The sequence below is a fragment of the Pelmatolapia mariae genome, linkage group LG22, assembly GCF_036321145.2.
Source record: "Pelmatolapia mariae isolate MD_Pm_ZW linkage group LG22, Pm_UMD_F_2, whole genome shotgun sequence".
NCBI classification, from domain to species: Eukaryota; Metazoa; Chordata; class Actinopteri; order Cichliformes; family Cichlidae; genus Pelmatolapia; species Pelmatolapia mariae.
The window spans coordinates 31,671,865-31,697,260 of NC_086245.2; the positions used below are offsets into that span (position 1 = coordinate 31,671,865).

Sequence of the window (25,396 nt, forward strand, 5' to 3'; positions counted from 1 at the left end):
CCCATGACTGGGTGAGTCTGAGCTCAGCTCTGATTGGCTGATCTCATTCTGACACTACGAGCAGCCAGGTCAGCTGACTTCAGGGAACCAGCGGATCATGTGATCAAAGACCGAGCAGAGACGATGGCAGCGGGGAGCGCGTGGAGTGGCGGACTGTACGTGGTTCTCGTGCTGTGGATCGTCACTGTAACGTGCTCCGCGGAGCCCGGACGCAGACAGGTGAGTTCGCAGGTGAAGCCGGAACCGGCTCCGAACCGGCTGAGACCCCTATAGGAGCGTGAGGGCCAGAAGGGGAAGCCGGAAGTGACGGAGGCTTGTTTGGTAGCTCAGCTGAGAGCTATAGATCCGGGATTAAGGTTGTATCGTGTGATCGATTTGCTGTTTCCCGATTGTTTTGAATAGACTCGTAAAGAGGCGCAGCGGGTAGAACCGCCTGTGGTCCCTCAATCAGAGAGCAGTTGGAATCCTTTCAGTTACTGAGACATCTATCAGTCTTGATGCATGCTCAATCATCCAGGTAAATAAATCTCAGAAAGTTTGATTTTGTTCATCTGGACGTTTTCAGTGGGAGAAACGTTTCGTCACTCATCCAAGTGACTTCTTCAGACTCAGCTGACTGCAGGTTTCCCCAACCTTAAACAGTACATTTGCATAATGACTGAAACTAGCACCATTGGCAAGTCATGGGCTGTGAGGTCAGTTCCTTGGTTTTTAATCTCATGACCACTGATCAACAACCACTGCTCAAAGCCCACTGATCAAAAGCCATTGATCAATGGGATCAAGCTAGGAAGGCACCTAAAGAAAGCTACAGCCGATCCAGGAGAGAAGGACAACCGCTGCCTAAGTGAAAACCCATAGTGATCCTGTGTGTGTCAGGAGTATTAAACAGTTGAGACACACTTTTTTCTAAATTCTGTGTCTTTGTGTAATTTATGTGAAAAGGGAAAGACCATCTCTAAATCCAAGAGGGGGGCTAAGGGTAGATCTTTTGCCATCTTACAGTGCAGTGATTGCAGCCATTCCCCAACTCTTTGTGAGTGGTACTCATGGTCCCTTTGATAAGTGGCCACTGATCAAGGCTCTTTGATCAGTGGGCCTTGATCAGTGGCCACTGTGGTTGCTGATCAATGGTCATGAGAATTTACATATTAATGATCAAGGAACTGACCTCCCAGCCCATTGTTCCTTCAGTGGGCTGGTTTCAGTCATTATGCAAATGTACTGTTTGTACGATTGGAGAAACCTGCAGTCAGCTGAGACTGAAGAAGTCACTTGGATGAGTGAGGAAACGTTTCTCCCACTGAAATGCCACGTCCAGATAAACAGAATCAACTTTTGGGGAGACACCTATCAGGTTTTTCTTTTCTTAGTGAAACTTCCTTAACTGCTTGTCCTGCAGTTAAAATAATAAAAATAATAAAATAATAAAAAATGTACTCATAATCATCTCACGGACGTAACATGTACAGCTACTTTCAGTGCCACTGATATTTATTCTTTTTCTCCTTTTCTGAGTTAACTTCAGTAATTACTTCCTCCAAACCACCAACATGTCTTTTAGACTCCATTCCTACATGATTGCTCCTATCATTAATTAATGTTTCAATTTTAAATATAATCAGCAAACCACAGGCCTTCAAGCTGGCAGTAGGTACACCATTACTTAAAAAGCCATCTTTCGACCCAGCTGTGTTACAGGCCATTTTCCAACCTTCCTTTTATCTCCAAAATGTTTTAAACAGTAGTTGTAGTTTCAGTCAGATTTCAGAGCTTATCACAGTACAGAAACCACTTCGGTGAAGGTTACAATCTTTGTGTCTTATGGCCTGACAGTGGACTCATTCTGTGCCTTTCCTGCTAGGCCTCAGTCCTTTATTCAATATTGTTGACAATAATATTTTATTACAGCGATTAGAGCATGCTGTAGGTGTTAACATACATTTTTAACATTATGCAGATGACACCCAACTTTATCTATCCATGAAGCCAGATAACAAACACCAATTAATTATACTGCAGGAATATCTAAAAGATATAGAGACCTGGATGATCTCTAATTTTCTGCTTGTAAGTTCAGATAAAACTGAGGTTATTGCACTTGGCCCTGAAAATCTTAGAAATATGGTATCTAACCAGATGACTACTCTGGATGCCATTACCTTGGCCTCCAGTAACACTGTGAGGAACCTTGGAGTCCTTTTTGGCCAGGATATGTTCTTCAGTGCACATATTAAATAAATATGTAGAAATACTTTCTGATTTGTGCAATATCTCTAAAATCAGAAATACCATGCCTCAGAGAAAACTTGCTCATGCATTTATTACTTCTAGGCTAGACTACTGTAATTCGTTATTCTCAAGATGTCCTAAAAACTCCCTGAAAAACCTTCAGTTGATCCAAAATGCTGCAGTAAGAGTACTGACCGAGACTAGAAAGAGAGCATATTTCTCCTATATTGACTTCCCTTCACTGGCTCCCTGTTAAATCCAGAATTGAATTCAAAATCCTGCTCCTCACATGCTACACGGTCTTGAATAATAAGGACCCTTCTTAATGACCTTATAGTACCATGTCATCCTACAGACTGTGGCTTACTTGTGGTTCCTAGATTATTTAAGTATATATAAGTATAATGGGAAGCGGAGCTTTCAGCTTGTTTATTAAATAAGCTAGCATTAATGCGTGGATCTACCAACTATTAACATTGAATATAAATTCTAAAACTGAATATATTGCATAGTGTAACCCCCCTCCACCATTAAAAAATGGTTCAGTCCATAGTGCGGACTGGCTTTATTTCTTATTTTCAGTAGCAACCGATAATTGTGCTAGATCACATTTTGAATCAACACCATGGGCATTTTTAGATTTTAACACAGGTGGTTGACTGTTACACTCTGGAAATGGAACGAAGGTGAGTGTTATTAACCCTCTGGGGTCAACGGACACGCAAATCCAAATCACATGACCGATTTCAGATGACATAGCAGCAAAGAATGATGAGTATCCATTTCAACTTGTGTTGAAAGTTCGGACTTCAAACTATATACCAGTAATAAACCAGAGTTATGATAAAAGAATATACACAATGCTCTTTACTGAATACTATCATCATGTTCAGTGTGTGATAAAACGGTAAAACATTTCTAAGCACAGTGCAAAAAAAGAAAAAAAAATCCCTCTTCTATTGGTCGAAAAATGTACCATGTCGACCATAAAAAAAATTATATGGCACCACGTGGGGTTTAGTTGTTTAGGCAGAGCGGAGTTACGGAGGTGAGAGAGCGATATTGATACTGAATTTGAGATGTGAGAGATTTGTAAGATTTGACGTATTTGGAGTGTGTAGTTAGTGTGTTGTGTTGACTAGTGTAGTTGGTTGTTTTGTTTTGTGTGTTAAAACAATTAAGGCACTAACAAACAATTTTTTGGAGTGGCACAAATAAAACAGTGATGCGGACGCTGAGGATCCTGCACAGTATCTTAGCTGTTCCTAGGACTGCGCTCTTCTGGACAGATATCTCGGATGTTGTTCCTGGGATCTGCTGGATCCCCTAGTCTAGCTTGGGAGTCAATGCACCTAGTTCTCCGATTACCACCGGGATGACTGTTAACTTCACCGTCCACATCTTCTCGAGCTCTTCTCTGAGCCCTTGGTACTCCTGCAGCTTCTCGTGTTCCTTCTTCCTTATGTTGCTTTCATTCGGTATCGCTACATCTATCACTATGGCCGTTTTCTTCAGTTTGTCTACCACCACTATGTCTGGTTGGGGAGCCACCACCATTTTGTCTGTCTGTATCTGGAAGTGCCACAGGATCTCCAGCACCCTAGGGGGTGTCTCCCATTTTGAGCTCGGAACTTCCAGGCCATAATCGGCACAGATGTTTATCTCATTAAAAGTACAATTTGTTTTTTACACTTAAATTAAATAATCAAAAACAAAATAAATTGGGCCTTCCATGGTTTTATCCCATAGTGATTATTTTTTCATTATCTTTTGCTGTTTGCATAATTTAATGAACATTTTTGCTAAAAAATCCCCTTTTTTGTACTCAGTACTATTCAATAAAGGGAAAAAAATATTCAGTAAGATGAGACCAATGGCTGTAGAAAAGATGAAATGCTCTGAGTAGGTTTGCTTCTTCTGTCTTGCAGATTTCAATGCAGTTATACCCCAGTTCACATTCAACCCCTCAAGCTGGTGACCTGCTGCATGTGAGAGCTGTGGGAGACAATGACACGCTGCATTTCCTGTTCTGTAGCCAGGGGGCGCCAACGCTGCTGCTCATCCACACCAACTCTACTTCTTCTGAAGTGCAGGTATGGACAGGAAGGCGGTAAACTCAGTGTGATGTCATCGGACAGAGAAAAGTTTCAGAAAGAGCGTAAACAATCAAGTGAAACCGAGTGTGAACGGCCAGCTTTGTGAGAATAAAAAATATACTTCTGATAAAATGAAAAAATGGATGAAAAGCCTCAGCCTACTGAGAGGGTGATTTTTATTTTTTTATCTTAAGAGCTGCATTAATTTTAATAAATCTGTCCCTGACAAACACTGTTCACTTAATAATAATGATTAAAAGATGATGGAAGATGGAAGATCTGCTCTACCTCCTGAGGTAGAGTATCTACTGATTGGAGGGTTGGTTGTTCGATCCCTGGCTGCTCCAGTCTAATTGCTAAATATCCTTGAGAAAGACACCAAGTTGGTTCTGATGTGTTCATTGGAGTGTGAATAATAGATAGAAAGCACTTACGCATGTATGAATAGGTATTTACCAAATAATAATTAGGCCCGACTTCCAAATTATAGACGAACTGAGATCCACATCGTGGGTGGGGCTCGAAGTCAGAGCATACAAACTGTACAGGTAATCAGTTCTGAACCTGAGAACACGAGTCTGTTCTGCATTATCCGGTGTGCTTCAGACTCAGTGTCCTTTTTGGTCCTGCTGCCCACACACTAAGCCACAGTTAACAAGCCGATAACATCAGTGTGCCTTTTATTTCTCTCACTTATCAGGCATTTGTATGGTTCATTAGCAGACCCTAGGATTTCCTTTTTACTGATTAATGTGAAAGTATATGAGGAGAACTCAGCTGAGAGGGCACAGAGACTTCTTGGGAACCCCAGGGTCTGTCCATGAGCCTGTCATTGGCGGGGCTGTGGGGCTATGGGCTCACAGCTGGAGGTTAAATGTTGCCGAAAGAAGGGGTTAAACACTTGAGCCCAACCTTTTAAAATAAAATAAAAGTAATTAAATTAAAAATTAAAATAAATAAATTGTTTAAGTAATTTCTGTTGTTTGTAACATTCTTGACACCCTAATGTTGATATATGTGTGACAGTCACATGACTTTTCATAATATTCTGACCATGGGTGTGCTTTGTGTCCCAGGTGAACTGGCCCGAGTTTGTGGCTCGTAACACCAGCGGCAGCCTGAAAGTGGAGCCAGAGAGCAGCTTGATGTACAGCAGTGCTGTCGTCTTCAGCCGGGTCAGAACAATCTCAGTCCACCTTAAATCTTTAGGGTATGTCTGGATACATCTGACCTTAAACTTTTTTTTTTCTCTCAGCTGTTGGAGTATGACGATGTGAACGACACGGCTGAGCCGACCTCTGACCTCTTCCCTCCATACGACCTGCAGAACTTCACCTGGAACCCCATCAACCTGTCCGAACCCATGGCGCTTCTCTGTGGCACCGATGCCTCCTTCACCAATGGCTCGCTCTGCCTTCAGGTCTGTTGCCAAGCACAGTGAGATCAGTATTCAAAAATGATCGATACGCTGACAGTCATTATTTTTATTTCAGCTGTCGTTTTTTGACTCTGAGGGGCGGGGAGAGACATGGCCGCACCTCCTGCACTCTGTTAATTCCTCCCAGTTGGAGGTGTGGTTGGATGGCATACCGGCCCGAGCCACTCAGTCCAGGTTCCTGTTGGAGATGCATGCAGTAGGGGAAGCTTATCCTTTAAGCACAATTGACGTTTACCAATCAATCGACGATGAGTATACGCCATCGATATTCAAGGTAGCTTTGTGCTGTGCATTATGTTCTTCTTCTTGTTCTGACATCATTTTATTTTCTTCTTGGAGGAAATCATCCTCATCAAAAGACTTATCCCTAAACCAATGAATGATAAGGACCCTTTAAATATCATGTTAAATTCAATAAATGTACCACCCAAAATGAGAAATCTGGCCCATCATTAACTACATTTATTTTTTATTATGAATTAATGTGGTCTGAAGTGAGTACGGTGTGCTGTTTGACGACAGACCCAGTCAGTGATTAGACATAAACTCAGCGGGACATCCAGTGTGACGACCTACTCAACCAATAATCTGCCACATCCAGGGTTGTGTGCGCGTGTGTCCATCTGCACATCAGAGTGCAGATGGACTCCTTTAGTCTGGGGGGCTGGTTTTAAGGTTTGCTCCACCTTATTTTAAGCTTCCCTGCAGAAGAAAAGAGTGCTCTATCCTGCTGAAATGCTGCTGAAAATGGGTTTTCTGTTGTTGGACTAACACAGATTGGATCTTTGAATATTTTCTCACATCAAATGAGGTTTTAATGTTGGTCACGTGAGTCACAGAAATATAGTTCGATAGATTTTTTTTTTTTTACTGTAGACAATGGCCCTGTTGGTGTGGGCGGGAGTATGACTTTGGTTTTCCTTCCATATGTTTCTGCTACAGGTCCTGCTCATTCTGTCTACAATGTAGTTTGAGTAAAGTTTGACTGAATGTCTTGTGTTGACCTCTGACCCCTCAGGTTTCTCAATGGGTGTCATCAGTGAATGGCAGTTCTGATGTTCTGGGTTATGCGCTGTGGAAGCCAGTGGCGTACCGTCAGGCACGGCCGGCTCTGGAAGATGCCACGCCATGCCGTCACTCGGTGCCGCGGGCTCAGAGTGGGTCGATGGTGACGGCTTCGTCCGGTCTGATCCGAGGCTTCTTCTCAGATCCAAAGAGCATGGCACTGAACGTGAGCTTTGGCCTGGCGGGGGAACCATTCTACAACGTCACACGCTTCCTCAGCTGGTAGGCTTGTTGTTATTTCTTTGTTGTTTTATCTCTTACTCTCAGCCAATCAGCTCTCATCTCCTCCTTACTCCTCCAGGACACTGCTGGTGGGTGTTGGGTCGCCACCTGTTGACTCCTTCTCTCCTCTGGTTGTTGCCATCATGGCAGTTGGTCTGGGAATTCCCATGATCATCCTGCTGGTTGGTGGAATCTGGCTCTGCATCCGTAAAAGCAAGGGAGCATCCTCAACCTCCTACGAGCCAATCAACTAATCATTTCACTGAGTTGCCAGAGACAGTTTTAATGTTTTAGAAACAGATGATGTCACAGTGACATTCCAGCCAGTCAGGACACAGCAGAATCCGCGTACCCATTTGTGTTTTTAAAGACAGTCAATATGTTTGATTGGTGATTGGATAAGATCTTACTCTGTCTGTTACTCTCATCGATTTCTTGCTGAATCAAACCTCCAGGCTCACCACTTGCCAGCCATCTTGAAAAACCTGTGGGCTCTTATGCTCATGGTTATTCTGAAGCTTTCTTTTACTTTTTCAGTAGGTCATATAAACTATAATGTTTATAAATAAAACTTAAAAATCCTTTTTCTGAACCCTCAGTCATTGTTACTGAACCCTGACAGGTTCATGTCCCTTTCTGATGATGTCATATTCTTACTCTAAAGGTCTAAAGGGTTCATTTAAAGCAGCTGGTCACAGATGAAGAGTCTGCCACCTTCTTCTGAAACACTGCTTGAGTGGGTGGGGCCAGTCTTTGACTTTCAGATTAAAGGATGTACGATTTAAATTTTTACTTTGAAACTAAGAAGCAAAGTTAAGTTGATTGTTAATAAAATATATCAGAGTTGCCTGATTCAGTTTCTTCATCAGATGTCAGCTGACATGTCACTGGTGTTTTTTAATAATTAAAAAAAAATCAACTTTCATATTACAGGATGTCTCACCTGTGAGCACACCTGGATTTGTTTGTTTGTTTGTAGTTGTAATAAGAAGTAAGTTTTTTTTTCAGATGGTTTCTCTAATCTTACATCATCAGTCAGGACAGGAGGTCACATGAAATTGGTTATCAGCTTAATAAATCAACCCAGGATTTATTTGTCTGGCTACAGCACATTCATATGAATGGGCTGGTGTTGGCAGCATGTTGTAGAGACATGCACAGGTGTGCTGAGAACAGAGCAGCTGATTTTACTCAGAAACATAATTATAACAGTCCCCTCAAGGTGCTTCATATTGTAAGGTAAAGACCCTTCGATAAAATAGAGAAAACCTAAACAATTAGATGATCCTTGAGCAAGCACTTGGTGTGGCGGTGGAAAGGAAAAACTCCCTTTTAACAGGAAGAAATTTTCAGCAGAAACAGGCTCAGGGAGGAGCGGTCATCTGCTGCGACTGGTTGGGGTTGAGGGGAGGAAGATGGGACAAAGACATGCTGTGGAAGAGAGCTTAATAATAACTAATGATTAAATGCAGAGAGGTGTATGAATATACAGTGAGTGAACAGGAAACACTCAGTGCATCATTGGTATCCACCAGCAGCCTAGACCTATTGCAGCGTAACTGAGGAAGGATTCTTCCACAGAAGAAGCTGAAAGCTCTGTTTCCCATTCTACTTTTTAAATGGCCATTTGCGGTGGCTGTAGCTCAGGTGGTGGAAGAGCAGGTCACCTACTAACTGGAAGGTTGGTGGTTTGATACAATCTGAATGCCAAATATATTGTTGCTCCCTGAAGCATCCATCTGAGGATGAATGAGTGAACATTAGAAAGCACTTAAAAACCGCACTAAAAAGTGCTTGGGTGAATGAGGCAAGTTGGGTAAAGCGCTTGGTGTGCTCAGGTACAGTAGACAAGTGTCATATAAGAACCCGTACATTAACCATTATGATAAGGTGGAGCCTGATTATTTTAGACCTTTGTATGTAAGGAACAAGATTTTAAATTTGATTCTGGATTTAACATGGAGCCAACGAAGAGAAGCTGGTATATGAGACATATGGCTCTCTTTCTCAGTGCAAATATTATTTATTTAATGTGCACACTGAAGGACATAGCCTGGTCAAAAACAACTCCAAAATTCCTCACAGTGTTACTGGAGGCCAATTTAATGCCATCCAGTGTAGAACAAATGGTCAAATAATGCTTATGGAACAATAAAAATGGTTTACAGTGCAAAGAAACACAGAGCTATGTTTAAGTGCCGTCAAATCAACACAAAGACTTCAGATGGTTTGGAAAAATTTCAGACTTTCCTACTGCTCATAAATAGCCTGGATCTTCCTGGAATGGATGCTGTTTTTGGGAGCAGTGATTTGAACACTATCAGGGCTGCATCATCTTGATGCATGCTCAATCATCCAGGTAAGTAAATCTCCAAAAGTTGATTCTGTTCATCTGGACGTAACATTTTGTGGGAGAAACGTTTCGTCAATCATCCAAGTGACTTCTTCAGTCTCAGCTGACTGCAGGTTTCCCCAATCTTATAAACATAAGTGCCAGGAGGATTGCCAGGATTTATACATCGGGGAAACCAAACAACCTATGGTGAAGCGGATGGCACAGCGCAGAAGAGCTACCTCGTCAGATCAGGACTCTGCAGTCTATTTACACCTACAGGCCAGTGGACACTCTTTCAAGGATGAGGATGTACACATCTTGGACAGGGAGGAACGCTGGTTTGAGCGCGGAGTCAAGGAGGCCATTTACGTGAAAAGGGAAAGACCATCTCTGAATTGAGGAGGGGGCCTAAGGGTACATCTTTCGCCATCTTACAATGCTGTGATTGCAGCCATTCCCCAACTCTCTGTGAATGGTACTCATGGCCATTGATCAGTGGGTTTTGATCAGTGGGTTTTGGTCAGTGGTTGTTGATCAATGGTCATGAGAATTTGCATAATTAAGATTAAGGAACTGACCTTCCAGCCCATTGTTCCTTCAGTGTGCTGGTTTCAGTCATTATGCAAATGTACTCTTTATAAGATTGGGGAAACGTGCAGTCAGCTGAGACTGAAGAAGTCACTTGGATGAGTGAGGAAACGTTTCTCCCACAAAACGCTACGTCCAGATGAAAAGAATCAACTTTTGGAGATATCAGGGCTGCAACTTAAAGAGTAAAGCATGTCACAAACCATATACATTTTTTTCTTATTAATTTAACGGAGCTTAACTACAGTCAGAGACTTCCGTGTCCTAATGATGGTGGCTTAACAGATGACTGGGTAAGTACAGATAAAGTGCTGAGGGAAACTGCTATGAAGGTGTTTGTAGTATCCTTTGGACAGAAGAAAGAGGGCAAGGAGAACTGGTGGAGGAATAAGGAAGTACAGGGAACTATTCAAAGGAAAAAAGTGGCATCATTAGGGAGATGAAAAAAGGAAGAAGTACACAGGCTCAGTGTACAGCAAAGGGAGAAAATACTAAGAAAATGGACTGTCTAGACAGAGAAAAAGGATTTGCAGCAGGTTGATTGATTAAGGATTGAAATGTATAATTTTGGCCAAAAGTTTTGAGAATGACAAATATTAGTTTTCACAAAGTTTTCTCCTTCATTGTTTTTAGATCTTTGTGTCAGTTGTTTCTGTCATGTATTGAAGTATAATTACAAGCACTTCATAAGATTCAAAGGCTTTTATTGACAGTTACATCACGTTTATGCATAGTCAATATTTGCAGTGTTGGCCCTTCTTTTTCAAGACCTCTGCAATTTGCCCTGGTATGCTGTCAGCCAGCTTCTGGGCCAAATCCTGACTGATGGCAACCCATTCTTTCATAATCAACACTTGGAGTTTGTCAGAATTCGTGGGCTTTTGTTTGTCCACCAGCTTCTTGAGGATTGACCACAAGTTCTCAATTGGATTAAGGTCAGGGGAGTTTCCTGGCCATGGACCCAAAATTTCAATGTTTTGTTCCCTGAGCCACTTGCTTTTCATGCTGGAAAAGGTATTGTTCTTCACCAAACTGTTCTTGGATGGTTGGAAAAAGTTGCTGTCTGGGGATGTTTTGGTACTATTATTTATTCATGGCTGTGTTTTTTGGCAAAATTGTGTGTGAGCCTAATCCCTTGGATTAGAAGCATCACCCCACATGAATGGTCTCAGGATGCTTTACTGTTGGCGTAAGACAGGACTGATGGTAGCACTCACCTTTTCTTCTCCGGACAATCCTTTTCCAGATGGCCTAAACAATTGGAAAGGGGCTTCATCAGAGAGAACGACTTTACCCCAGTCCTCAGCAGTCCACTCGCATTAACTTTCTTGTGCACCCCGAAGCCTTCTTCCTTGAAGTTGTTGATGATCTGATAAATGGTTGATTTAGGTGCAGTCCTAGTAGAAACAACATCCTTGCCTGTGAAGCCCTTTTTATGCAAATCAATGATGGCTGCATGTGTTTCTTTGCAGGTAACCATGGTTAACAGGAAGAACAATGATTTCAAGGATCACCCTCCTTTTAACACATCCAGTGTGCTTTTCTAACTCAATCAGCATGACAAAAGGAGCCTTGTGCTTGTCAACATTCTCACCTGAGTTAACAAGAAGATTACTGAAATGATCTCAGCAGGTCCTTTTATGGCAGTGCTGAAATGCAGTGGAAATTGATTTTAGGGGTTTATTAAGTTCATTTTCACGGCAAAGAAGGAATTTGGAATTTATCTGATCACTCTTCATAACATTCTGGAGTATATTCAAATTGCTATCATAAAAACTGAAGCAGCAAACTTTGTGATATTTGTGTATTCTCAAAACTTTTGGCCACGACTGTACTAACAAGTGAAGCGACTGTGCTGAGGAGTTATAAGCAGTACACGAAGAGATGATGAATGAAGAAAATGAGAGAGGATCACAGTTAGTGAATGTGATGTGATGTTTGCTTTGTGTTGATGGAGAAGGTCAGATGGAGCTGTGTCACTGTGTCTTTGTGGATTATAGAAAGCAGATGACTGGCTGAGAGAGAAACTGCAGTAAGTCCAGAGTGGCAGAGAAGTATGATGGTAGTGGACATGTATGAGGACAGAGACGGTGGTGAGGTGTGTGGTAGGAGTGACAGGTGGGGCTGGGATTACATCAGGTCTGCTCTGAGCCCTTCTTGTTTGCTGTAGTGATGGACAGATGAGGTCATCCAGGAGTCTCTGTCGACTATGATGTTTGCAGACGACGTTATGATCTGCAGTGAGAGTAGGGAGCAGATGGAGGAGAGCATGAAGAGGTAGAGGTTTGTCAGTACGATGTATGGTCTGGAGACGGTGGCACTGACAGAAGGCCGAGCTGAAGATGCTCAGATGTACACTGGGAATAAGCAGGATGGACAGGATTGGAAATGAGTCCTTCAGAGGAACAGCTCAGAGGCTGCTGATGGTTTGGACATCTGCAGAGGAGGGAGAGTAGCTATGCTGGACAATGGATCATATCTTGTGTAGTGTGTTGTGTGTTATTTTTTTTTTTTTAGAGCTTAGATGTTTAAAGAGACTGATGAAGCGATCATTTTATATATTATTGTAGATTCATCAATAACAACAATAACAAAATAAAAAAAAAACTTTAGTTTGAATTAGGATTTCCACATTGTTGCTCAGATTCTGACATTTCTGAAATGCTGTGTAGAAAATGTAGCATTGGATTCAGTGTGGAAAACCACACAGATTTTACACATTTTTATGGAGGACCTCCATATGCTTGTAGCTAGGTGTCCTAAGTTGTAATATTTTGTGGTTAACTCTGTTCAGCTAAGCAGTGGAATAACTTTAGTTATGTCTGTTATAGCTCCATCTTTCTGGTCTCCAGCCCTGGACCTGCAGATGACAGGGAAACATCAAACATCTATCTGTTGTCTGTTATCACTGCTGAAATATATTTCAGCATATATTTTGTACAATTTTTGTACAATTTTCTTGAAACCTTTTCATTTTTGTTTGATAAGTTGCTTATTTAAAACGTTCATATACAGACTAGCAAGAACAATATTAAAGAGCTATTTCTGCTCTGTACTTAGATTTGTGGTTATTAGTAAAATTATTGTTCACTGTTTTGATTACCAAAGCGGAGGGAATTTCACGAAATATGCACATATGCATCTGTGTCTCTCCATGTGGAGAAAAAACTCTTAAATTACACTGACAAGATGCTATTTAACTTAAGAAATAATATTCATCATTTAAAGAAACCTGTTCTCATGAATGCATATGATAAAGGTGGTCTAAACGTTTTTGGTTTTAGCATTTTAAACAATACATTTAATATTAATTGGCTAAAGTATTTACAAAAAAATCCCAACTCCATTTGGAATGTTATGTGATATCTAAACTAGATGGTTAAACTTCTTCTTAATATGCAACTATGACATTGATAAAATTCCAATTAAGATATCTTCTTTTCATCGCCAGACCTTTTTTTTTTATTATTATTTTTTATCATGGACTGTCATCCATAAATATAATTTCTCTCCCTATTCTTTCAAAATTTAACCTTCCTACCCCCCCTGGGGATTATGCTAAAAAAAATTCGGCATTGCCTCATTAGTCAGTCCTTTTGGTGTTAATTTAATCTTTAAACAAATTGCTGAAGATTTTTCTTTGATTTTGAAATAATTTTCTGTTTGGCCTTACAGAAAACTGTACAGATCTACAAAAGAAGCCTGATAAGGCCTATATAATTGACCTGATTATTATTATGGCTAAGTTCTATATACATAAGTGTAAATTCAGAGGCACAAAACCATGCATTATTTCTTTAAAAACGAACTCAAACAGTCCATTCAATCTGTTCAATCATCAGAAAGCATTAAAACTGTAGAAACCTGCACTAGGTTCAACTTTTCTGTAGTCTGTTATCACCCGCTGGCGCTTAAACAATCCAGCCCTTTAAACTGCTCTTTGCATAGATTTCTAAGAAGTTACAAAGTTTATTTTATTTATTTATGTTTGACTTGTTTTTACTAAGCATCTTTGTTCTGTAATGTGCTTTGTTTGAAATCAAGTACGTTTGGAAAAAAAAAACTACATGCAAGAGTGTTGTACCAGCACATGCAAAGCAGACACTTTCCATGCGCGATGGCTTCTTTGTGCGCTCGTTGGATTTACGCGCGAGGAAATTAATCGCACCGCGAAATGAAATTATTTTCGGATTAATTTTTTCTTGCGCATTTATTAAGGCATAACTATAACTCCATACATTAGTTTGTCCTAAAACAACAACAGCGATCTCCACGTTTTGAGTTTAATCTCGAAATTTCGATTTTATTCTCAAAATGATCAATAATATTTTTGTCTTAATGTGACCCAAATACTCATTCACACATCAGGTATATGTATTCATGTAATGTTTAACAAACACTTTCAATTTAAAAAAACCACCGACTCTCTGGTGTGACGCAAATATGACGTGCGCAAACCCGGAAGCGGCTCAAAGCGCACGCGTCTTTCTCGCGGAGCACAGTGAGTTATTTTTCTCTAAAACTTTGGTCGTTGATTCAAGTTAGTGTCGGTGTTATCCATTAGATTAGTGTCGACTGGAATATCACATTCAGCCACTGTGCTAGCTGTTTCCAGTTCATCTCTGAACACACACCGACATCTGTTAGCTCTTAGCAGCCGCGGCTAACGGTCAGTTTACAGTCAGTAGCAGCTTCCGGTCACTGATGGAAGGTGAGAGTGAGCAGCTTTGGGTCTTATCCGATTTTAACCTGGTCACATCCAGATTTAACCCGTTTTATCCACGGAGTAAGAAGAGTCAAATAGCGCCTTAAAGTTTCAGAAGGAAACGCATCCTCGACCCCTTTAGTCTCATTGCTTCAGTAAACACTCGAGTCCTGTTTGTGACTCTACAATAATAAATCCTGTGACGGCACACTGCACAAATACTCGTCTTCCTTGCACAGAGGCCGGGGGGTGGAAGGAAGGAAAACCTCAAAGCAGGTTTATAGATGTAGTGAAGGAGGACATGCAGAGGGTTGGTGTGACAGAGATGGATGCTGAGATATAAGGAGATTAAGGCAGATGAACCGCTGTATTGTCCCCTGGGGGAGCAGCGAAAAGAAGAAGGCGGCAGGCTTACTGCATCCTGCAGTTTTCCAAACCAAATTAGTACAAAGGTGGAAGTAAGCACACATCACCAAAGAACATCCTCAGATTCCACCACCATTTTAACTGTTGCAAATTACACCCACCAATTTAACTTAGGTCAGGCCCAGGGTAGCATCAATCTGTGACCCAGTGGCCATACAACAGTCTGCCCTGCAACAGTCCTGCATCCATCACTGTAAACTGCACTACAACATGGTGACAACCCAGTTTAACCTGCACTTACAGTTCTATGTAACCTTTGAAATTTTTGTTTTTAATTAGTTTGATTGACCTAACATGTAGGCTTTAAATTTTCAACTTCTGAAAGGTCACTGAGCAGTTTTTACATTAAAAAATATTAAATCAAGTTCCAAATGATATCAGATTGTTAAGACAGATACCTCTATTTGGTGATCTGAAAATGCAATATTTTAGTCAATTGATGTTTTCTTTTTTTAACAAAACTTAAAACATTCTTTAACATATCTCTAATATTTATTATGTGTAGTTATTTATGAGAAATTTCATTATAGAAAAATAGAAAACTCCGATACCAATAGCAGAGTATGCCCACTTGCAAACTCTTTAGCAGAGTATGCAAATGGGATGATGGGGTAACTTTATGGAATTAACTAAAAGGACCATCAGACTGTAGCGCATAAGCAGTGATTAATACATTGTAGTTTTTGACATCATAATGTATTACTCTCCCTTTCGGATATAATGGGTTATTAAAAAAAGTAAATGGATCACGTTCAGCATTGTTCAGTCAAGCTGACATCACTAATTCTCAATAAACTCAACATAAAGCTTCATCAGATCAAACTGATATTGTTTTTCTCTCTCCTCCTCTTCCTCCTCTTTTTTTTCTTAGATGGAGCTTCAGTCTCGTCAGACAGAAACAATGGAGGAGGCAACACAGACCAGAGGAGCTCAGCAAGAAGAGAACTCGGGGTTAAAGAGGAAGCATGTTGAAGATGAAGAAGAGAAGATGTCACCTAGCAAGAAGCAGGTTGTCAAGTTCATTTTTTTTGTATTTCTTTAAAGCAGTTGTCTGAAGGCTCTTCATGTTGTGAAATGAAGTCTCGGTTTGATGTGAGAGGATCAGACAGCACTTTTAAAACTATTTACTAAAAATATATATATATTTCTTTTTTAAATTGTAAAGAGAAGTTTAGGATAATGTGGAAAACATTTGTAAACCCAGTGAACAGCCTAACATATTTAAAAACTCAAATGTCTTCAGTGTTTTACGGTCTGTACTTTACAATATATAGCACCTTGAAGCAATTTTTGTTGTGATTTGGTGCTATGAAAATAAAATTGGACTGAACTTTCTGTGCTATTCTATGATACTGCCTGAGGGAAAACATGCATAATTTTAAGAGAATCAGTCCTAGCACAGAACTCTGTGGAACTCCAAAGTTAACCTTAGTGTGTGAAGAGGACTCTGTTAGATTGAATTGATTCAAACCACTACAGCGCAGTACCTTTAACACCTACAGCATGCTCTAATTGCTGTAATAAAATATTATTGTCATCAATATTGAATAAAGGACTGAGGCCTAGCAGGAAAGGCACAGAATGAGTCCACCCTCAGAGGCCATAAGACACAAAGTTTGTAACTTTCACTAAAGCTGTTTCTGTACTGTGATGATCTCTGAAACCTGACTGAAACTTTTAGTTAAACCATCCCTCTGCAGATGATCAGTTAGCTGTTTTACAATTACTCTTTCAAGAATGTTTGAGATAAAAGGACGGTCAAGTGGTGGCTTTAAGTAACAGTTTAACTACTGCCAGCTTGAAGAGATGGGTTGATCATATTTAAGATTTATAATTTTTGGACTTCTTTGAGCAGTCTTGTAGGAATGAGGTTTGATTGACACGTTGTTGATTTGGAGGAAATTATTATTGAAGTTAATTCGGAAAGATCAGGCAGACAAAAACAATCTAAATATTTATCAGCAGGTATTAAAGCTGCTGTGAGGCTGTCATCCTTATTAGTCATCCCTATAATTGATCTCTCAGGTGCTTGATCACAGTGTGAAGGTGGCAAGTCACTACAACCAGCTGCAGGAAGTCGGCCTGGCAGCTCGTAGCAGAAGCCGAATCTTCTTCATGAGGAACTTCAACAACTGGCTGAAGAGTGTTCTAATTGGTAACTGGCTTCTGATCAACACACCACACTTCCTAAGTTTTAACATATCAATAGTGATCTGTAAGCAATTAATACCCATCCGGCAATCGCATGCATAATAACATGAGAGCGTAGTTTTGTTTTTGTTTATTTTTTGCTATAAATTGTCTCTGGGGCCAAACATCAGATTCAACATTTAGAAAGCTGATTATCAGAACAAAATGACAATGCAGTGATATTTATCCAGCGAGTATAATACCAGTCACTAATACAGATTATTGGCCTTTTATGTTTCATTTGGCAGCCTGTTGTCTTCATGCTGATTAATGACCTTCATCCTTTAAAAAAGTGTTTTATAAATCATCAGAAACCTTTAAAAACAGATTTATTAGATTTAACTAAAATAAATGGTTAAACCTTACAAAGGGGCTGGTGTAAACTTTTTACAGGAAGCCAGTTTATTGTTTTTATTTTCACATGGACCAGAGAACTCGTCCATTTTCTACAGTTTTATCGAACAGAGAAAGGGACTGATTGTTTTATTTAAAAAGGTTTGCCTTTATGTTTCACCTGTGCCTTGTATGAACATAGAGGTGACTGTAGTTTAGGAGGTAGAGCAGGTCATCTACTACTCATAAGGCTGTTGATTCCAAAACTGGCTGCTCCAGTTTGTGTGCCAAGGTGTCCTTGGGCAAGATGCTGAACCATGACTTTCATGGGAGTGTGACGCTGTGTGTGAATGTTAGATTAAATGCACTTACAAGCACTTTTTTCTATGTCTATGATTGGTGTGAATGGATAAGACATGTTATATGAAACACTTTGAGTGCTTGAGTAGAAAATGACTATAAAAGAACACTTTTCTATTTGCCATCCTGTAACACAAAGGACCTACGCAGACAGCATTGTAAGTTGAGTGATTGTTTTATTTTTCTCTTCTATTCTCTTCTATTACTCCCATTTTCAGCATTTCAGCCAATATCTTCTGAGCAATTTGTCTTGTGTGTTCAAGTATCTGGTAGTGAAAGCACCATCACACTAGAGTGTGCTACAAAACGGTGCTCTGTGAGACTGGTACAACCAGACAAAACGATGTTGCACTGCAGCACCATCCACTCTCTGGGCCTGTGCAAGATGGTCATCACAATGGAAGGAGGTGGAAATGATAGAATTTGATACCGCTGGTCCCAACTCATCTCTTTCCTTCACCAGGCTCACCAGAGAAGTAATTTCAGCCTCTCTTTGAGCAGGTTGAGGTGATAAATCTTAGATTTAGGCACTGCTGACGTGCCTGGAGCAAATTCTCTCATGATAACCTCCTCCTTATCCTCATGAGTTAACTCACGAATCATGGATTCTGTCTTACTTAGCAGTTCCACCAGCCTGTCAGTCTGAAGGTCGTAGACACTGGCCAAATAAAACTTAATACCCAGTAATTAGTACAGTTCTTTTAGTGTGTGAGTCATGAACAAGGTGGTTAGTCAGGAAATTGCATTGTATAATCCTCCAGAATCCAAAGGTTTACCAGTTGACACTCAGAGCACGGCATGCACTATTTGGACCCCCCCCCCCCCGGCCAATACAATTTGGCCATTATTTGAGTTTTATCATATCCCATTTTCCCTGCCATGAGGTTGTAATGAGCAGCCTGTAAAAACATTTCCCAGTGGCCTTTTTGCATCAGCGACTTAGTGTGTTTTTCTTTGCTGTAGTTTTTCAGCTGCCTTTTTCTCATTTGCACACCACAGACTGCTCTCTCCTCCAGAACCCAGAAGCTAGTGAAATAGGGAAGGCGTGGTTAGTGTGATAGATATAAGTTGTGCTGGCTAGCTGTCCCTGGCCCTTCACCTTGAACCTGCTGCTCCACCCCTCCATTGCAACTGAGCCTGAAACCACCCTCTCAGTAAAGGAGGTGTATCCTAGTTTTTTTTGTTTTTTTTTTAAGGTAAATAATAAAAGTCATCCTTTGTGATGATAATACGTAATTATTACCTTCACCTCCTCTGAGTCTCTCCTCCATGGTGTGCTGGAGCTGGTAATTTTGGTTCTGCTCATGAACCAGATCTCTGGTCTGAGTGATCCTCTTGAACTGAACTAGGACTACCATCACCAGCTACAGTCCAACACTGGGGGAAGAATAATTTTTATTCCGAGTCTACTGGACTGTATTTTAACCATTTTTATAAACTTTTTACTTTTTATTTTTTCACCATTTAATAATTATTTATATTTGTTTTCTGATTTTACCTATTTTCTTTCTGCAGCACCTTGTGTGGAAGCAACTTTAAAAATAAAATATTTACCTCCTCTTACAGTTTAGTGTCTTTTTCTATTGACAGGTGAGATCTTGGAGCAGGTAAGAGGGGCGGGATCTCAGCAGGTGTCTGTGTTGGACCTTGGTTGTGGAAAAGGAGGAGACCTACTGAAGTGGAGAAGAGGAGGAATCGATCACCTGGTCTGTGCAGGTATTGACTCATTGATTTTTATGGTTTATGAAACTTAACATCACATTTCTACAGACTCTTTTCATGCCTATACAGCTTTAAGGACTGTAAAGGACCAGCAGTGAAATCTTCCTCTAAAGATGCGCCTCATCCTGCTGTTTAACCTGAAACAGTCAATGTTAACTTTGTGTAAAATCAAACCTGCCTGCCAACCCTCCATCCATCCATCCATCCATCCATCCATCCATCCATCCATCCATCCATCCATCCTCCCTCTTCTGTTTGACTGGGTTGTTCTTCGCATGAGCACAGACGACAGTCAGGACCCTTTCCCCAATCTGAAGGTGTAGGGAAATAACCCTCTCGCTCACAAAACCCCCCGGGGGACAGGAGCAAACTGAGGGCATAAAAAAATACTGAGGGCATACAAAAATACCCACCAGGCGCCGTCCCTCGCTGACTGGGACAGAGTCCAGATTCTCTCCAGGACAGTGGTTCCAGTTCCCAAACTGTGCAATGAGGTGACCCCAACTATATCTAGTCAGTGTTCCTAAACCTCACACTCTAGCTCAGGCTCCTTCCAAACTAGAGAGGACAGGTTCCACATCCCTGTAGCCAGCTTTGATAGCTGGGTATCGGGCTATCAGGGCCCTCGCCCTTGACTGCCACCTGACACACAATATACCTGACCCCGACAGTATCTGCTACAGGTAGTGGGCCCAAGGCTTGGCCACCAGTTGCTCTTTGTCAAGCTCCCTACCAAGCCTGGCTTCAGGGTGGAGAGAAATAACCCTGGAGTAACCCAATCTTGCGCAGGTTACTCGGGTGTCTTGCTCTTTTATTTCTCATGGGGGTCCAATGAATTGCTTTCATCCAGGACCAATTTGCCTTGGGAGAGACCTACCAGGGGACCAAGAAAAGGATAGCTGCTGCGACTACTGGGGCACACAAACCTCTCCATAGCAGTAAAGTGGTGGCATTGAATTGAAATGAATTATGTCAAACATCACAAAGATCAAATGAGAGCACCTACCACAAAATCTCACCTATGTATGAGCTAATACTTGTGCTTCACTTTTGACTTAAGTAACTGGCTCTTGGTCCTCTATAACTGGTCATCACGTCAATTCAGTTCATTGGATTGGATTTAAAAAAAAAAGGAGTATTGAACACGTCACCAATTTTTTCTAAGTAAATATATTTCTACAGATGCCATTGACATGAAATGTCACATGAAATGGAGCAATCCACTCAATGATTCCAAGAAGGCTGTATACCAGGTTTTAGATGTGTCCTTGATAAACACAGCTAGGCCTGGTAATGAACTAATCATTTGATTCAGATGTGTTGACCCAGGTTGAGATCTTAAACCTGAAGGACACCAACCCTTGAGGCCTGGAGATGGACACCCCTGCTGTATACTCTAAGCTTATGTACTGTCATTCAGTTCATAAGCACAAACGACAGTCAGAACCTTCTCATCCACCACCGAAAACATACTGGCAACAAACTGAGGGGATACAAAAATACCCACCCCTGCACCCAGCTGCAACCGTACCTCCTGGGGGCGGTGGATCGACTGGAGGGTGGCCCATATTATCTCTTGCCTCTATAACTGCTCCTCAGCTCAAAAGGCATTACAATTGAGATTAATTGTTGCATGTTGCTGGAGAATTTTGATGATTAAACATAGATGTTTATTTTCAGATATTGCAGGGGTTTCTGTGGAACAATGTCAGATTCGTTATGACGAGATGAAAAAAAAGAGTCACCGTAACGAGAAAATCTTCACTGCTGAATTCATCACAGCAGACTGTTCAAAGGTAGACCTGCAGCACACAAAAAATAAGTCGAGTATTCCGTGATAAAAGTGAATATATAAAATCAGAATTAAGTAGAAAATAAAAGTGAGGTTTTTCTCAGTCTGGATTGTTTGATTTGTTACTGACCTTTTATCTCTACCTACAGGAGTTATTGTCAGAGAAACTGGATGATGCTGAGCTTATGTTCGACATCTGCAGCTGTCAGTTTGTGTATCATTACTCATTTGAGAGTGAGCACAAGGCTAATGTGATGCTGAGAAATGCCTGTGAGCGTCTTAAACCTGGAGGGTACTTCATCGGTACAACGCCAGATGCCTTTGAACTTGTGTAAGATAAACAATTAAGTGTAATGAAAGGCGCTTTTTTATGGTAAATTGTTTATAGTCACATCTGTCCACACGTCAGGTAGACAACCTTCACCTAAGCCACATGATCCCATTAGGTGAAGCAGGTTGTCCACCTGGCATTGGAGCTATGAAAACTCCAAGTATTAAGATAAGCTTAATACTTGGAGTTTTTATAGCCTTTTTCCATTAGTACCTTCTCTGTGTAGCTTGGCTCAACTGGACTTATATTCTGTCACTTTTCATTATAAACGAGTACCATGTAATGTGCGTGGGGTCATTACAGCAAGGATCTGAGGCTGGATCGCCTCAGATCGCCCTGAACCTCAGCCAAATAGGTACTAAAAAAGTACCTGGTGCCAGGTACGACCACCTAATGAAAAACCTTAAAACTGAGTCAAGCTGTGCTGAGCCGACCCTATTAGAGACATTTTGAAATGAAATGTTCAGATGTAAAGACTGAGTCAGTATCTGCTTCGTCTTCACTATGCTCCTTGCCCCCCCCTCCCCCCCTAACAGTAAACGTTTGGAGGCATCTGATTCGCTGTCATTTGGTAATGAGGTTTTCAAAGTGACCTTTCAGTCCAAAGGTTCCTACCCTCTGTTCGGATGTCAGTATCACTTTAACCTCGAGGAAGTCGTCAACGTTCCAGAGTTCCTCGTCTACTTTCCTCTCTTTGAACAGTAAGAGTACTCACAGTAACATCTGCTTGTGTACTCTGAATTTACTATAAAAATATTTCATGATACTCTGTTTCCACTTCTTATGTCCCAGCATGGCAAAGCAGTACAATATGCAGCTGGTGCTGAAACAAAGATTTGCAGATTTCTTTGAGGAGAAGGTGAAGAAGGAGAATCATCGCAGCCTCATGATGAAGATGATGGCTCTGGAGGTAGAATATTAATTAAAACTAAAATACTGACTATGATTTCTCAGTTCATTTTTCTTATTTTTACAATAATGATGTGACCAGAAGACAAACTAGATATGGAATTAACACAACATTTAAGCATGTTATTTTTGGACACAGATCCAAATGGTGACAAATTAAAGGAAAGGACCCAATTATCCTTTCAGTGAGGCATTTCACCTCCTCAAGCTTTAAGAATAGCTTCACTCCTCTGCACACAGTGGATGAACAGTTTTTTTCTTTTTTGTTTGCTTTGTTAAAAAAAAAAAGTTCACTGCTTTACTGTTTTGCTAGATGTGTGGCGATATTTTGCTCCAATAAATCCAAATAAACATTAGTGTGGTCCTGTGTCTTGTGGATAAATAGAACAATTCATCTCATAGTAGTGTTTGATCAGAGGATAAAGAAAACACATCAGAACCAGCAGAATCTGTCACTGTAGCTCAGAGGTCCAGGTTTTTCTTTTAACCTGTCACCACTCTGTGGATGGTCACGTGGTAAACACGTGTTTTCTGTTCTTATTGTCTTTTTAAGAGTTTGTTTTGCTTTCAGCCATTTCCCAGTGAGGATGGTCAGCAAGCCTCAGACAGTGCAGAGGAATACTGTCATGCTAAAGAGCACTGTGACCGAGCCGACGTCAGAACTCCCCTGGTAAGCGTGCTCAGATGGTAAATGTTAAATGGACCGGTTCTTATAGCACTATATACTCTACTTGAGCACTCAAGTGCTTTATGCCACATGTCTCATTCACACATTCACACACATGCATTCAAGCACTTTTTAACATTAACACATGGATGCATCAGGAGCAGCTTCGGTTTCAGTATCTTGCCCAAGTATATATAGCATGCGATTGAACAACCAACCTTTCCATTAGTAGATAAGCGACCACATCTACCCCCAAAGCTCAAAGCTCAGTTTAACCCCCCCCCCCCCCAAAACAGTTTCAGATGTTCGCCCCAGTTTTACAACATTTGTCTGTATTTCCATGTGTGCAGGGAACGCTGAGCAGATCTGAGTGGGAAGCTACCAGTAAGTCTTTCTGATCATCTCCATCAGCTGTTTACATGACACATTTAAACTGATGCTTGTAAAAACATTTCAGTATTGTTGTCTTTGATCTATTTTTAAAATATGTATTCATATGTGGGCCCATTGATCTACAAACTGTTGATCACTAAAACCCTCATCTGTCTTTGCTCTGCAGGTATCTACCTGGTGTTTGTGTTCCAGAAGATGTCCTGATGCTGCGCTCACCTGCTGCTGTTTGTCTCACTGTTCTTCAGCTCATATTTGTGTTTCTGTTGCTTTAAGTCATTTTTGATAAGAAATGATTGTTTTGTTTGCAAATGAAATAAAACTTCTGTCAAACGTTTTTGTGTTTTGTTCTTCTTATGGAAATGTTTAAAGCGTGTATTTCCCTGGATTACAGGATAGTTACAATAAACAGAGAATTTACAGCCATTTAATGCAAACAGATTATTATACTGTAGCTCTACTTATGTTGATCGGTAAATTGGTTATTTTTGATTTGTTGATCTTTTAGTTTAGTTAATAGGTTTAAAATATACTTCGGGGATGCAAAGTTTTTGTGCTGTTGTTAATAAAAGAGATTTGGCGTGTTTGTGACTTTACACACTTGAGCCTCAGCATGCAGTGACCCACTTACGTGGTCTGAGACATCATGGCTTAGCTCCTGTGTCCTAAATGGTTCCACTTTGCAATAACAGCACTTACAGCTGTTCCCAGAACATTTAGGACGGACGAAACTGAACTGACTTGTTGCAACAGCGGCATCTTGTTATAGTGCTACACTTGAATTCAGTTAGCTCTTTGGAACAAGCTATTCTTTCACAAATGTCTGTAAAGGCAGACTGGAGGTGTTGGATTTTATGCACCTGTGATAATGGGACCGAGGCTGTGTTAACCTTTGAACACTTCTCTGCACATATGTGTATCCTGTATACGGTTATCCAGCAGTTATTTATGATACTTACATGGACTCTTAATCAAAGCTTAACCAGCTGTACAATGATGTCATGAGGTGTTTACGCAAAAGAAAATGAAACTATATATACTTTTTAAAAATTTGAAATGTACAGTGAAGCATAGAAAGTGCTTAATCATAAATTATATGCTGAAAGGGACGGATTCTCCTCATTTTCACCTACATATTCTCTTCAGCAGCTTTTGATTATTCACAGATCAAAATAGTCCTAGTTTATCTCACATTGGGCCTAGCTGTGTCCACTCAGTTAAAAGCAATTTTAGCACCTCTGCTTTTAAGACAGTTGGTTGCTCCTTACATACAGGTTTAAAAAACAGGTGGATGGGGCTTCTGTGTCCTCTGTACGACATCATACAGGTCCAAGAGTAGAAAAAAAATGATGAAATTAGGGTTTAGAGCAGTCTGCAGCCTTATCATTTTGTGCTGGCCTCATTTTACTGCTGGAGTTGTTCCATATGGACATATTTACTCTGTAAAACTTAAAATTTAAACACTAAAGCTGGTGTGACAATTTTTTGGGTATTTTTCACACTCTGGTGTAGTGACTGCAAACCTCCAGTAGGTGGTGCAGTGAACCCTTCACAGCTGTTCAGAGTCAATTAGTTAAAGAGTTAAAACATCTTGT

The 25,396-nt window shown here is 40.7% G+C and overlaps 2 protein-coding genes across 3 annotated transcripts; both read left to right on the plus strand.

The window, feature by feature from the left end:
- Nucleotides 1-88: 88 nt before the first annotated feature.
- Nucleotides 89-7,921, plus strand: glmp (glycosylated lysosomal membrane protein). Its single transcript, XM_065471376.1, has 7 exons — nt 89-219; nt 4,161-4,325; nt 5,405-5,503; nt 5,584-5,748; nt 5,822-6,040; nt 6,785-7,053; nt 7,133-7,921. Exons 1-7 carry the CDS (start codon nt 124-126, stop codon nt 7,305-7,307), a joined length of 1,188 nt encoding a protein of 395 aa, XP_065327448.1. The 5' UTR covers nt 89-123; the 3' UTR covers nt 7,308-7,921.
- A 6,491-nt stretch (nt 7,922-14,412) lies between these two features.
- rnmt (RNA (guanine-7-) methyltransferase) lies at nt 14,413-24,138 on the plus strand. 2 transcript variants are annotated; one of them, XM_065471377.1, is made up of 11 exons: nt 14,413-14,477; nt 15,979-16,116; nt 17,133-17,262; nt 19,581-19,706; nt 21,393-21,508; nt 21,654-21,835; nt 22,372-22,536; nt 22,628-22,745; nt 23,316-23,414; nt 23,762-23,795; nt 23,971-24,138. In XM_065471377.1, the coding sequence occupies exons 2-11, from the start codon at nt 15,979-15,981 to the stop codon at nt 24,006-24,008; spliced, it is 1,146 nt and encodes a 381-aa protein (XP_065327449.1). In that variant the 5' UTR covers nt 14,413-14,477; the 3' UTR covers nt 24,009-24,138. The 2 variants fall into 2 exon arrangements, with proteins under 2 accessions (XP_065327449.1, XP_065327450.1); XM_065471378.1 differs by lacking the exon at nt 14,413-14,477 and adding an exon at nt 14,500-14,687.
- Nucleotides 24,139-25,396: the final 1,258 nt, after the last annotated feature.

Excerpts from the sequence above, each read along its gene's own strand:
- glmp (XM_065471376.1), top strand. The coding sequence starts at position 124 with ATGGCAGCGGGGAGCGCGTGGAGTGGCGGACTGTACGTGGTTCTCGTG. Across the intron at positions 4,326-5,404 it reads CTACTTCTTCTGAAGTGCAG|GTGAACTGGCCCGAGTTTGT; the intron begins GTATGGACAGGA and ends TTTGTGTCCCAG. Across the intron at positions 6,041-6,784 it reads ATACGCCATCGATATTCAAG|GTTTCTCAATGGGTGTCATC; the intron begins GTAGCTTTGTGC and ends CTGACCCCTCAG.
- rnmt (XM_065471377.1), top strand. The coding sequence starts at position 15,979 with ATGGAGCTTCAGTCTCGTCAGACAGAAACAATGGAGGAGGCAACACAG. Across the intron at positions 21,509-21,653 it reads TCACAGCAGACTGTTCAAAG|GAGTTATTGTCAGAGAAACT; the intron begins GTAGACCTGCAG and ends CTCTACCTACAG. Across the intron at positions 22,746-23,315 it reads TGAAGATGATGGCTCTGGAG|CCATTTCCCAGTGAGGATGG; the intron begins GTAGAATATTAA and ends TTTTGCTTTCAG.